This window comes from Bubalus bubalis, chromosome 20 (genome assembly GCF_019923935.1).
Source record: "Bubalus bubalis isolate 160015118507 breed Murrah chromosome 20, NDDB_SH_1, whole genome shotgun sequence".
Lineage (NCBI taxonomy): Eukaryota > Metazoa > Chordata > Mammalia > Artiodactyla > Bovidae > Bubalus > Bubalus bubalis.
Window position 1 is genome coordinate 9,046,416 of NC_059176.1, and position 15,104 is coordinate 9,061,519.

Genomic DNA, 15,104 nt, shown 5'->3' on the forward strand with positions numbered 1-15,104 from the left:
GAAAGAAGTCCTACCTTACACATACAAGCAAAAGGGGTGGGGGGGAGGGAAGAAAAGGGAGGGAGCAAAAAGCTTGGTTTCAAAGACAACAGATTGAAGGCAAAAGAATATAGAGCTTTAACAAGCTCAAAGAAAAATATTCGCTGGCTGATCGCTGATTTGTATGCACTCTAAACAATTCTATAAATAAAACCCAATATCATTTCTTAATCATGACCCCATCAAAACGAAGCATTTCCTAATTATTCTTTCCATGTCAAATATATACCCTAGTGTTGACATTTCATTTTTAAAGGTTACAGCTACCTCAGAGGGACTGACCTAGATGTACTCTTATCCTTTCTCTAAAGCATAACAGTACATCACTGCGCAACGGCATCTGATTTGAAGACTAATGGTAAAGGAAATTCTTCAGGAACAAATGAAAATCCATCAAGCTGAAAATCTAAAATTATTTCTACTTTCTAATAATAATAATAAAAAATACATAAAAGTGCATCATCAGAATAAAGAATTCTTATGCCAGTTTGTATTGCAAATTTTCCAAACAATGCAGCAAACATAAACCCAGTCCAGATGTCAATTATGAATACAAATATAGCTTGAGGTTTTTTTTTTTTTTTTTAAAGGCAGTAATTTTTTGAAATAGTTAATGCAACTGTTGCTAACACAATAATAATAGTACTCCTGGCTTCACATACTAACCTGGACTTCCGATCAAGTGCTGATTAGCCCAGTAAGGGAGGTCACAAAAAAACCCTCAATCCACTTTCAGTCACGTCTAGTCTTGCACCCTCTGTTCTCCTTTTTTAGCATTTGAAGACAACAGGTTGAGTTGGCAGACACTGTTTCTGGACCCCTGAGGTTGTTTTTACCGATTCAATCTCAGTTTTATTGAATTCTTGATAACAGGAATAGGGTTTGCAGGGAGAGCAGGGATATCAGAAAGGTCTGTACTGGATGTTTTCTGAGAATAAAAGCAAAGAACACAACATTGTTCAAAGTACTGTAACTTATCAATGAGATTAATTTTTCACTGCTTTACTTCCTAAGAAATGGAGAGGGCCTTCTCATAAGAATTAAAATCTTAAAAACACTCTAAAATGTTGTTAAAATGGAGCACAAAAAAAACATGACTATTACTACAAAATTGTTTTAACACTTGTAGAAATTTTCAAATAAGGAACAATATTTTGGTAACATTTTAAGCAATATACAAAAACTAAGTAAGTTCAAAAACAGCTTTAATAAATACAGTCCTCCAAACAATAACCTATCATACACTTATTAAGTTCATGTTAAGTTAGAGCACTAACAGTCATATATTAACTGGCACTGGAGCACCACCATGTGGGAGAAAACTTAAAGTTCACTTTACACACAGGAGCAGCAGTAGCAGTTAACAGTGAATGTATTATTTTCTGACTCTGTCAATTAAAATTTAAATCTACACAACTGAGCAATAATTTGATTTATTCAAAATTTAGGGTGGCTTTACTATGTTAAAAACAATTACTCAAAAAGCCTTTTTTAACAACAACAACAAAAAAAGATGGCATTTTTAATTGTTTTATTATGGAAAATTCCAAACATACACAGAAGTAGAGCCTTATATAATGACTGCCCGTGTATTCATTACCGACTTCATCAAAGCCAATCCACTGTTCTCCCACCTTTACTCCCACATTATTCTGAAGCAAATCCCAGAGAGCCTATCATTTCTTCTGTAAATATTTCAAGTTTATCTCAAAGATTCATTGTTAGACACAGTCACAATATTAATACCTCCCTTCTATCATCAAATAAAGAGATTAAAAAAATTTTTTTAATCAACATAACTTTTTATATTATATATATAACTTGGTGATTTTTCTCTCAATGGTTCTAGGGATCTTTTCATTAGAAAGAAAATTCTAATTCCTTATAAAAATATCTAAAAAGCCAACACCCAAGGGTATGAATCACTAGAGGAATGAAGTCAACAAAACAAACTATGAAAATAGTTTCCTAGAGATTAATGTGGCTAACCTAAAGGCATGCAGTCACAATCACAGAACTGAATTTTGATAAATAAGTTTGTCTGTGTATCAGTATCAAGTACAACACTTCCTAATGTTGTTGGAATTACTCCACGCCACCCCACAAAATTTTTATTAGCTAAAGGTTATGAAAATAAAACATTTCAGAAAGTAATCATAGCATTTATACATCAAGAGGAACTATGAAGGTTAACAGCCAGCAAAAACTCATCTTAAAATTATCACATTAAAATAACTCTGAGCCACAAAGCAGCACAGCACCACTGTCTCGTCAGTCCCGCAGCGTCACGGGCAGTAGCTTTGTGGAAGTTAACCAGTTTAATGTCTACTTAAAGGAAGTATTTACTTTATGTCAGAGCCTGACTTAAGACTTTGGAGTATATTCAGTTTGAAAGGATTCGAGAAGAAAACAATTAATTATTTCACAAACAAAATGAAGGTTCACAAATTAATGAAAAGAGTCCAAGTGTCTACTGTACACAAGGGACTGTCACAGTAGAATTTCTAGGACAAATGAGAAAATAGCTTTAAGCAACTATGCATTACACTAAATAAATAACTGAAAAGCAGAGGTGAAAAGTGAAGCAGAAACACATTTTGAAAATAAAACATCTGAAAAGCAATCCATGAAGAAGGATTTTAAGTTCTAATTTAAAGTTCACTCTCTGACTTAGAACAAAACCTCCAGGTGAAGACGGCATATTGTGCAGTGAGGATTTAAATGATCTGCAATGTCAAATAATATAAAAAGGGGATGAGTTAGCATCCTGACTGTGCAAAAGAATGGTTTCATCACAACCAGTGCTCCACCTCTGAATACTATAAATATATTTGTAGGTGAGCACTTACTTTCAAAAAGATAATTTCAATAAACTTCTGATGTGGTCACTTTAATTCATTATACGACACTAATCTTAACAACATTTATAAAGTTCCCCTTGCTTTTTGCACTTAGTACCTGAGAGGCCAACAGAGAAGTCGCTGTCTGAATGGTTTCTGATTGAGTTGTACTTGTCTCTGTATCAAGTTGTTCCTGTGAGACAAAGAGGACGGGGGAGGAAAGAGACTTAAAAAAATGATAAAAGAACATAACTGGGTTTGGTGGTTAATAAAAAAGACAAATTGGAAGACAGGAGGGATCAAGAGAAAGATGTGACTACATTACAAAACCATCTATCACATCAAATGGTTAATCATCAAAAGAAAAAAACAAACCTCATAGGTTATTTAACCATTTCAGATACACACGAATTTCTATTTGCCTACTTAAACTTTATAAGGCATGGTCAAAATATCTCACGACTTTCCAACCAACTTCTACCTGGACATTTTAAACAAGCACTCATTAAAGACACATATATGCATATTATGAAATGTTGCCTGGACAATAATTAACAGAGTATAAACCCAAGCTCAGCTTAAGCTATGTGAAAAAAATAAAACCAATTCAGTATTATTAAATTAAATTACCCAGAAGCACAAAAACTGTTCTAAGGCCTTTAATTAAAAGAAGAAAATGTCTCTAAAACAGTCCTCCTTCATTTTGGTTTCTATTCCCCTTCTCAATAACCAATGCACTGATTCTATTCTGAAAATCATCAGAAAATACAGGGTGAACTGTGTCATTCCACTGCCCTAGCCTTTTTCAAAGCAGTGCACAAAAAATAACAGAGATATGCACATGTAAGTGAAAATAAACATACAAAAATGTGAATTTCTGTAAAATATATACAATAATAAAACTGCAAAACACCAAATTTCTCCTGTGACACTGAAAACGTTAACACCGGAGTAGAAATGGGAGAGTGCAGTCTCTCTGCAGCGTAACCTCAGCAACATATACTGACTTTAAAACACCTGTTTCTCCCAGGAATTCCTTTCATTAATTTATCCTAATAAAATGAACAGAAATGGATGGCAGGTATTTAGCTACAGTCAACACTGTAGAAAAGGGCAAGTTCCCTTTTTTAACAGAAACAATTGCTAACAATAGGCAAGTAGGTGAATAAAATAAGGTTTAAAGCCTTAAAATAGCATTCAATGCAGCTGTAAGTAGTATCTGCAGATGATGCAATGGCATAACTATTTTTCTTGCTTTACAGAGTGAGTAAAGATTTGAAAGCAGAAGGCACTGGTATATGTAGGCACAAACAAAACCTATAGACACCAAAATAATATTTGCTAACATATCGATCTGGATAATTTGCAGGTAAAGAGGAAGATTTGCAATTTTTCTACAACTAGGAGAAAAAAGTTAAAAGCCTCCAGTACACTTCAATTTCTGAAAAAAATTATATTCAAAATCTAATACTTGGCTACACCAATCTTTCCCATCCCATCTACCTTGATTCAAGCCCCCTGCACCCCAGGTTCTAGCCAGAGCTGTGTGCCAAAAACTGGCTCTGTAAATATACCACACTCTCACCTCAAGCGCGAGATGCCCTTCTCATCTTGTACTACCCCAAACCCTATGAATCCTTCAAGGATCACTCCAAATACTATGTTCTCCCTTCTGTGATATCTTTATTATTTCTGCAGTCTTGCCTCTCATCACCACCAACTGCTTTCATTTTAATGTTATCAACCACATCTACCTCTTATCTTCTCTACTTAAATACAAGTTCAATACAGGCAGGAACATCTCACTATTCTATTCCATTTAGTGCCCACCAGATACCCCCACATCTAGGAGGACTTCATACACTTGAGGAATTCAATTTCGATGCCATAAATGAGTATTAAAAAGGAACAAACACATCTCTAAACACAGTACTGAAAACAACCTAAAGCCTATAGAACAAAATACAGTGCAGTACTCTAAAGACGTTTCTATCGCATCTTCTGTACTCTTAACTGTTTATGAATTCTGAGGCTAAATTAGTATACCTTTGTTTCTGTTTTATCATGTCCACTCAAAGCAAGACAGTTAGCATCTTCACTTGTTTCATCCTGTTTTTAAAAAAAAAAAGCTTTATTCTCTAAAATGAAAATTTAGATTGTTTTTTTGCCAATGACTTATAAAAATTTTTAAAGTATAAAATAATTAACCTGTAAGATCAAGCATGTCCTTAAAATAGATTACTGGTTTGCTTAAATTTTTTTTTCATGTTAACAAATTCAGCTTTAAAAAGAACATGAGGAACACTGTCATTGTTAATCAGTCATCGACAGAAGTATATTCCCCAAACTATGGAGTTCATAAAATACTTTTTTGTAAGGAAGAGAAAAAAGAGCTCACTGATCAAACATAGGAACTTGGAATACTATCACCTCCTTTTTGGGAGATTCATATATATTAGTACCTAAAAGGTTCTAAGAAGCTCTAGAAAGACTCTCTCTTTTTAACTTTCCCAAACTTAATTTAACCACAGAATCCCCTTGGCTTAGTGTTTAACATCCTGGAGGAGGCCTGAAAAATGTTCTCTTCAGGTCTTTTTTTCCTCCCTAATTTATTGTAATTCTATTTAAAACAATTTATTTTTGGTAAAGAGGAGAAATGAGAAACCAAAAAGGGCTGTACTTTCTCACTCCTGTAGTGAGTGACTTGGAATAAACATCACTTTCCTAAGAAAAGCAATTTTGACCCTAACTTCTCTGCTCTCCTTAGTAGGCAGAACTAAAATTTATTTGTAAATGTGGCTTTAAAACAAGACATAAGAAACACAGCTAACTTACAGACTAGAAAGGATTTAACACCAGTATCAACCAATTCCCTTGAGGACTTTTATTTGTATCCTGCAAACATACAAACTTAAAAAATAGTAACTTAAGTCACAACTGGGCAAATTTCAATACTGACTGGCTATGTGACACTATAGAATTATTATTACTTTCAGTAAATATAAGATAGGTGTATACATATATATGTATACATACCTATACACACACGTTATCAGTATATTTACCAATATAAAATCACACACAAATATTTACGATTGAAATGACATGCTTGGGATTTGCTTCATAACAATGGGAAAAAGAGTAGATTTGTAGATTAAACAAGACTGGCCCTGAATTGTTAACTGTTAAAGCTTAAGTAACGCAAACATAGCTTGTTCATTACAATTTTGTATATGTTTGAAATTTTCCATAACTTAAAAATTATATATACACATATATACACACATATATACACACATACAAAGCAGCATTTAGCCATAGAATTCAGGTGATAAGACAAACTTTTTCTATATTTATTTTACATTTCTACTAAAAAGATTTAGCGTATGATAAAAATTAAGCAAAAAGCAAAACTAAATTACCTGACGATACCTAAAATATCTGTACACGTGTTAGTATATTATTGAGTAGGCCAGTGTTTGATTCTGGTTTCCTCAAACCTCTAATACTAAGGACTCATTAACAAATAATGAAACACCTAGGAGGAGACCTTCAAAAATCAAAGCATTTGTAACAGACTTTTTCACCTTTAGCACCATGACATTTAGGCCTGAGTTCTAATCCTTACTCTGACTTTCATTAGTTTTATAAATGGGAAAGTTATTGAACCTCAAGCTCCTCTTCTGGGAAAGGAGATGATCTATGAGAAAACCTAAAATTCTAAGATCCATTCATTATCTTAAAATTCTACTTCTGTTAGTCAACTCCAAGAAGTTGTCCTAAGTAAGATGCAAACTGTAAGAAAATACATAGAACAAAAAATTATAAGGGAGAGAGGGCAGCGATGAATCTATTTATAAAGATACTTAAGAAAAATCAATCAAGGATCTTACTTACAGAGTTGAATAAACAAAAACTACTAAAAAAAAATCAATGACACAATCACGGGCATTTGAGTGCTCACTAGATATCTGACTGCTCATTTTTTTCTAGGTGGGCTTTTTTTCCTTATACTTTCTTCCCTGTAATTATTACCTTTTAGATACATGATTTTAAAAATACTAATGAAATAATATGACTGAAGTCTGAATTTTGCATCTAAATAATCCAAGTACAGGGGAAATGGAAAGCAAAAAGAATTAAGGGTACAGGGACTGACTGAATTCACTACACCTGAAATTGCATGATGGGTACTCTTGTATATATGTGAATTCTTATTTAAAAATTAAATGATCTCTTGTGTGTATTTATATTTTTCTATATGAAGTTAAAAAATTCTATATTCCTACTGCCTCTCGAAACTAGACGTGAAACAAGAGTATTTCCTACCAAGGTAAGCACAAATGGAATTTTAAGTATTGTGCTGATACGTATTTTGGAACTCTTACAGGGAAAGGAATTAGGCCATTAACATGAAGCAACAGAATGATAGGTATCTAGAGTTATGCTTACATATACCTTACAGGCAAAAAGAAACATGAATTGTGAAATGCTCTGACAACTCCAAACAAGCACCACTAGACAGAAAGTGGTATTACGTCAAAATTACATTCTTAGGTTGCTGCACAACAGTATCAGGTAGAACCGGGGTCTTTAATAAAAATATTAGTAGGTCTAATTCTTGGAGAGTCTGATTCAGTATATTTGGAGGAAGCCCTAAAATCTGTATTTTAAAAAACAAAATCAAAACAACAAAATCTGAAAAACTGAGGCTGAAAATCAACTTGCCTTGAGATAATTATAAAGACAGATGTGTTTCAGAATACATGGTACAAAACATGATATACTATACCCATTTTTCATTCTCATTTAGCATTGTCAGAGTGACAAAATTCATTAAATTATTCATATTTAGTTAAGAGTGACTGTTTCCAAAAAATCTAAGGATTCAGATTAAGCTTGGAATAACACTTTTAGAGACAATAATCTTTCACCATTAAAAATCAAATCACTATGTAAGAGCCCTCCTTTCTTGCCACCATTCTAAAGAAACTGTCATGTAACGAGGAGGTTCCTAAATAACAAGTTATCAACCAAAAATCTTAACAAAATTGTTGTCTTGGGCTGTCATCTCTGGGACAATGGTGAATGCCTCATTAACAGGAAAACACATTAAGAGTGATTCCAGGGAACAATGAAAGTGTGTTACAAGGCTTCTTCTATTTTAAGATAAACACCAAAATCAATGTACACTTTTAACAGTTTTCCTAAAACTATCTGAGACTTTGACGAGGTAAACCAACCACTATGAAAAGTGGAAGTACTATTAGAAAATTTCCTAAAGGGCTGGAGGATATAATCACAATCATTCAAGGTACCAAAACTAATCTAATGTGGCAACTAATGGCCAGGTATTCAATAAGAATTCCCTGAGAACCTCTCAGTGACCCTTTGATACCAAGTATAGTGCAGAAGCTCCACAACTCCACCTGGAATACAGAATACAGAAGCAGAAAATTGTGTGCAAAGGGGCTGCTGAAGAACTGGTACATGTGAAAGACACAGTCATGACAGAGCAATACATGAATATGACATGCAAACCCAGGCTCAGGTGCGTCACAGCCTAGGCATGCCGCAGAAGTTTAAACAGGAAACACAGCTTTATGCAAGAGTTAGTTACTGAAAAGAGTGGGAAAGTGTAAATGAGCAAACTACAGCACTGAAGCACCATCTAAAGTGACCGGAAAGCTTTCCTCCTCGCTGCTTCTAAATCTGGGCTCACAAGGTTTTCTCCCACTGGGTATTAAAACAGGCAAGGTAGTTACTCTCAAGACTGACTAAATATAGATACCTCTTCTGTTTTGGTTTTCTTGGGGCTCTCTTCTTTATGAGGTGAGGATGTCCTCTTGACTCCTACTATAGGATTAGGTATCTTTGCTGCTGCATTTCCTGAAGGTCTTGGTGGTGGGTTTACCAGACGTGTTGAGGAAACAACTCTGGAGACCGTAGGCTTTGGTGGTGATGAAATGGCTGGTTGTGTGGCAGTTTGAGGAATGCTTTCACTCGATGTACCTAAGTAGTAAGTATATAAATACACAAGCGCTAAATTACAGAACACCAAGTTACAAGTGTTTTAAGTCTACAAGAAAATAAAAAAAAAAATGGTATTAAAAAACTAAATTCAAACTACTTAACAAAGCCATTTTTCAAAATGAAGGCCAAAACCAAATATAATGTAAGTATTTCCTTATCTGGCATCTCCTTACCCCCTGAGCTTTCACTGGAATTTACTTGTGGCAGAGAAACTTCAGTAGCCTGTATGTTGGTCACAGATGCTGCTGTTACAGCTGGAGCAGGACTGTTTCTGCTAAAAATGGGGAACAAAAATTAAAAAGTGAAAAAGAGCAAATAGAGATAAATAAAACTCAGTAACAAAATCTAATATGTGAAGTTATTTTTCAAGTAAATGATTGATTCTTTTTTTCTCATACATATGTATACATCAGTAACTAACTTTGATCAAACATAATCAACAATCAAAAGCACAGAAACATTTTAACGCAGTGCTGCTCAACAGAATTTTTGTAACTATGATCTATGTCTACCCTAACCAGTATGGTAACCACTATACACAGGCAGCTACTCTGCACTGAAATACAGCTAATGGGAAACAAAATGTTTGATTTCATTTAACATTAATTAAACTGGCACATACAGCCAATGACTACCATATTAGAAGAGCTAAAAAAAAGATCTGTTCTTGTTTGATTTAGGGTAACTGACTTAAATGATTTGGGGTATAAAAAAATGCCATAAAAGCTGTAAAACAAGAAAATGGTCTAAGAAATAAGATTTGACGTGCAAAACCTAAGGGTTCATGAAATCCTAAAAGGCCATCCAGTGGCCCAGATAAACAAGAAGTAATCTCAAAACCCAATCTCTCCTTCAGTGTTCCGGATCCCACTCACCCTTTGTCTCAGGAAACTCAAATCACCCCTCTTCACTCTCCTATCTCTAACTTTTCTCTCTCAAATAAATCCTATATCTCTTGTGGTTATTCACTCTCCTTCCACTATAACTTACACTCTCCAACTGCTGAATGCCACGTCAAGGTGGGCAAAACTAGAGGACTTGGATTTTTGATGCTTACAAGACATGCACAAGCAGCGAGAGCAGTCAGCTTATTAAAGTTTTGAGCTCACTGGTACATGGGAGGACATGAAGTCAAGGGAGTGGGTGATGCCACACCCTCAAAGCGAATACAGAGAAGGCATAAAGGACTAAAAGAGAGCCCTGAAAAGGCACAAGCATCTAATGATTAAACAGAAAACAAAAAAACAGAACCACCACAGACGCAAGAGAAAACCTGAAATAAAACAGCAAAGGATAATACATAATAAATAGTTGAGCAAAGATCTATTTTACATACATGTGAAAAAACTCAAAGTACACAAAGGTTTTTATACAACTTCCGAAATTCTTATTAAAATTTTTGCTTCTTCACTCAAAAAACACAACAAAAAAAAAAACAAATGAAACCATTAAAAATACAAATCTGGAAGTTAATACTGTACAAATGCAGAATTGCTTTAAAACTGCAAGATTTAATGACCAGGTTAATGCCCAAAGACTTCAGATTATGTATGACTGGCCTAAAACACATCACACATTCAGCGCCAAAGAGAAAAAAACTAAATCCCCATCATCTATTGTACCTTGGCATTTTCTATTTCATGCTAATCCAAAGATTCATCCCAATCTGCATCTTTGCCACTGGCTATTATTTAACAATATATCTTAACAATTTAATTTTTAAAACTCTTTTCAAAAAAATAATATATAACATGCATTTAGAAAAGTGTTCCTGGTTTAAGTATCAACTCACTAAACAAAGTGATCAATGTAACCATCACAATTTAAAATACCAGCAACCCCCCCAAAATCTACAATAAACAGCTCCCTTTGAAAATACAGTAGTATAGCCATTAAAAAAAAATCTGCAATGATACACTATGAAGATTTACAGAAGTTACATAAATATGGCTTTTTCGTTCTAATTTTTGCCACCACAGCCATGTTTTTTCTTCAAGAGAAAAATGTTCAGCTGCTTTGTGAAAGATGCTCAGTCGTGTCTGACCCTTTGCGACCCCGTGGACTATATACAGTCCATGGAATTCTCCAGGCCAGAATACTGGAGTGGGCAGCCGTTCCGTTCTCCAAGGGGATCTTCCCAACCCAGGGATCGAACCCATGTCTCGCGCACTGCAGGCTGATTCTTTACCAGCTAAGCCAAGAGGGAAGCCCAAAAATACTGGAGTGGGCAGCCGTTCCCTTCTCTAAGGGGATCTTCCCGATCCAGGAATTGAACCGGGGTCTCCTGCATTGCGGAGGATTCTTTACCAACTGAGCTATCAGGGAAGCTGCTTTACATGCTCTTAAAGAGACAATTCTTCAAAAGGAATTTCCACTAAAAAAAGCGCACATAAATCTTCTCTGGAAGATCTCCAGTATTTTCAGATATTTACCCCCTGCTACATAGGTGATAAGCATCTCCAGGACAGAAATGTGATTGTGTCCCTCTTTCTGGTTCTCCTTAGCACACCATGTAGTTCACCACAGGCAGCAGGTATTTCAACTTAAGAAACTGGTTATTCGAACAGCCACTCCACTTCCTTTCCCTTTTTCCTTACCCCTGAGAGCTGCCAGAACTGTTCAACGGACTGGTCTTCATAGCACTAGTAGGTGAAGGCACAGACATGCTGTTGTCACTGTCCATAGACAAGTCGAGGCTGCTGTCATTCAGAGGTGTCAACTTGACGCCTTCTGTTGAATGCTGCAATTAATACAGTATTTAGTCAATTCTACCTTTATGTTATCCAGATCTCTGAAACAGGAACATCTTTTACTTAACAGATAAATGACTTCTACTGAAAAGCACAAATCAATAAGGTTAGGATAACCAGAAGTGTCATGCCAAAATATAAAAGGCAGATTTGGGACACATACTTTCTGACTTCTTGGGGTCATCGATTTAACTACAGTTCCTCGGGGGGAGGGGGGGAGGAGGAATGATATATATTAAACATACACACCATGTAAGACACACCTCAAATTAAAAAGGACTTTAATATGAAAATACAGGTAACAAGTCATAGGACTATAAACATACACACGTCAACAGTAAAAGATGATAGCAACAATGAGTATCTCTGGCTAGTGGGATTAGAAGTAATTTTTTGTTTATAGAGTTCAAATTGCTCTACAACAAAGATAAAAAATGTGTTGATTCTTTAAAAAATTATCAAGTAGTACAATTCAGTGCCTATTCCTAGTTATTTGTACAAGCCTCTCTGAAAAGCAAGAGATTGCCAAAGCTCTATCTGCAACTTAGGATTTTAACATGGTATATTTAATAGTATAAATTATCCTGTTAAAATAAAACCAAAAATAGTTTCCTGAAAACTTAATGACCACATGTAAATCCAAATGTTGGTCCTGACTCTTAACAAAGCACTCAAAAACAGTTACTCATTGCAGGAAAACCAAAAGCTAAAAAGCTATAAACAGTACTAAGGGATAAAAGTTGATTTTAAATTAACTTAAAGTTTCTGTTTCTGCAATCAGCACTATTATAACATCAAATTGATTTCATTTTTTTCAGAACACTTTTAGTTTGTGTTCACTCACCTAAAGAAACATTTTAATGGAAGTAATTTGCATTATTAAAAAAACCCATACCCCATATGTATGTATGTGCCTGTGTGTGTGTGTACAATGCATGTATACCCACTCCAATTCCCAAACGACAAGATAACCTAATCTTAGAGTGAATGCCTCAGAGATACCACTTATGTATATTATAAATCAATAATGACCAAATGGGGAAGATGAGATTTAATCATCATCAAAGAAATACCAACCAGACACTTAGTGTTTGTAATATAATCTGGATAAATGGTCACAAAATTGAAAGCACCCTGAAAAAGCAGGTCACAAAAGAGTAGGTATCATTAAAAACCTCTTAAAAAATACACATGATCTGTGGTTACATACATGCACTAAGAGTCTGTATAGATATACACTAAAATATTGAGACAGGTGAAATTGGCAGTGAGATTACGGTTAAACTCTATTTGATACAATTTTTGGACTAAATAAATGTCTGATCACTAATGATACATTTTATAATCTAGAAGATTTTATCTAGGTACTATCTTAAGTAATAGAATAAAAAGTTAATTTACTTTAATTACAATCTAGTTGTTCCAAATATAACACTGCCATGTAAACAGGAGTTCTAAAAGTCTTTAATCTGAATTAAAGGTTTTAATTCAGTTTTTAAAGGTTCAGGAAAACCTAATTACTTCCTTTATAAATATTTCTATTTCACTAAAATGGCTAAGCATGGAAGAACATAATCTAATTATGCACCTTCACTTCTAAAAATAAAATGTTTATATATTTTCGTATGCAGTAAACACACATGCAAGTATAGTTGCTTAAACCCATTAATAATGTGACACCAATGTACAATCAGAAGACAAACTTTTATTTTAAAAATAAAATAATTTAATCATAAATTATATGTTAACTTTATGAAAAAAATAATAAGCTCAATAATAGGCAATACATTTTGACATGTTCTAGATTTGATAATTCATGAGAAGTAAGTAATAAATAAGTGTGTATAAAGGCTTTAATATAATGCTATTTTAAAAAATGAAATATACTTTTATGCATTTTACACCTAAAAAAATAGAGCCTCTGTGTTATGAATGATGATGATGGTGGTGGTAACAGAAACAAATCTGAGGATTCAGCATGTCCCAGGCACTAATTTTACAGGTTTAGGTACATTTTATCCTCACAGATTACATAATAAGGTAGGTAAAATCACCACAGTTCTAAGGCAAATCAAGAACATGATATTTATACACAACTTGCCCAAGTCTCACGGCTAGGAGGCAGTGGAACCTGAACTTGAACTGTGTGTAACTTCATTCCTTTCTTCCCAATCCCAGGCCCAGATAATAAACCATCATCCGGGACGCAACAGTCCTTATCCTCTAACACATCCTTGTATTTTGTATTCTATCTTAAAAAATATATTGCAAACCATATATATATGTGTGTGTGTGTGTGTGAGTATCTGTACTTTTAACCCAACATATGTACCTTGAGCTCACATATTTTCACCGCTGTATTTCATTTTAAAAATAAGACACTTTGGAAACCACTTAAAGTAAAAATGTTATTTCTGCACTAAAATTTTAATAACTATAATAAATCCAAATAAGAAAAACATGGCTAACAAAAGTTATCCAACAGGAAGCATCAACAACAGAAGAACATACTACAAAACACTACATCTGGTTACCACTGCCAGTCGTCTTATAATAACTTCTAATTTTTAAATAATACACACGTGTAATTCTTATAAAATAAATTCATTTTCATTTAAAAAGTCATATAATTTACTTGATCTACATATTATGTAATTTAACTTTCTTTACTTTTCACAGGAAAGTACATACTAATGTGTGATGTTAAACTGATAAGAAGAGATTTCTGAAGAGAACACAAATATATATATATAAAATAATGCTGTGAAGTACTTCAACTAATCTGAAGTCTGAAGGAAGTTATGTGCAAGAAACTGATTAGGAGCCAAGTTTCACATAACGGAATTTCCCCATATAAGAGATTTTCAAAATGCTGTGATCTATATTTCAAATACAACTTATTGACTGAGCCTAAATTCTGAAATACTGATAGGCTGGATACATAATAAAACATTGATTAGTAATGCCTTCTAAGTACTTTCTAAATTTACCTTTTTCTTTTTCTGAAGCACATGACTAGGTAGTAGTTGATGGAGTTGCTTTCTTTTTACATGCATTGCAGCAATTTTCATGTCCACCTCAAACATCTTGCTGTTTATTGCTTGCCTATAAACTATACAAATTAGGAAATTGTTACAAGCAAAAAAAACATGCAATAAAGGCAGTTAAACTCATTCAGGAGAAGCTATTCTCAAGTAGGAACCCATTCTTCGTTAATACTGCCTATCAGTAAAATTATCTGGTCAAAATGTCATCTCTGATCTGACATAATTCATTGCCTGAGCAAACTCTAATAAATGTCTTTTACCACAAGGTATACATAATGAATAAAAAGAGACTATATTAATTCTTCCAGTGTATTAACTCTTAGAGTTAACTCCTCAAGGAGTGACAGAATTGGAGAAAAGGGGTTTCTTAAATTCATACTTATTTATGCTGCTGC

General features: G+C 34.1%; 1 protein-coding gene across 1 annotated transcript in view; it reads right to left on the minus strand.

Annotated features, from left to right (window-relative positions):
- Positions 1-871: 871 nt before the first annotated feature.
- Positions 872-15,104, minus strand: part of PAPOLA (poly(A) polymerase alpha) — a gene marked incomplete at its 5' end in the record, with an annotated part of 36,450 nt that continues 22,217 nt past the window's right edge. Inside the window, 7 exon segments of the mRNA NM_001290976.1 lie at positions 872-967; positions 2,998-3,072; positions 4,926-4,988; positions 8,671-8,891; positions 9,086-9,186; positions 11,510-11,652; positions 14,653-14,774. Coding sequence (NP_001277905.1) covers positions 872-967; positions 2,998-3,072; positions 4,926-4,988; positions 8,671-8,891; positions 9,086-9,186; positions 11,510-11,652; positions 14,653-14,774 — 821 coding nt within the window.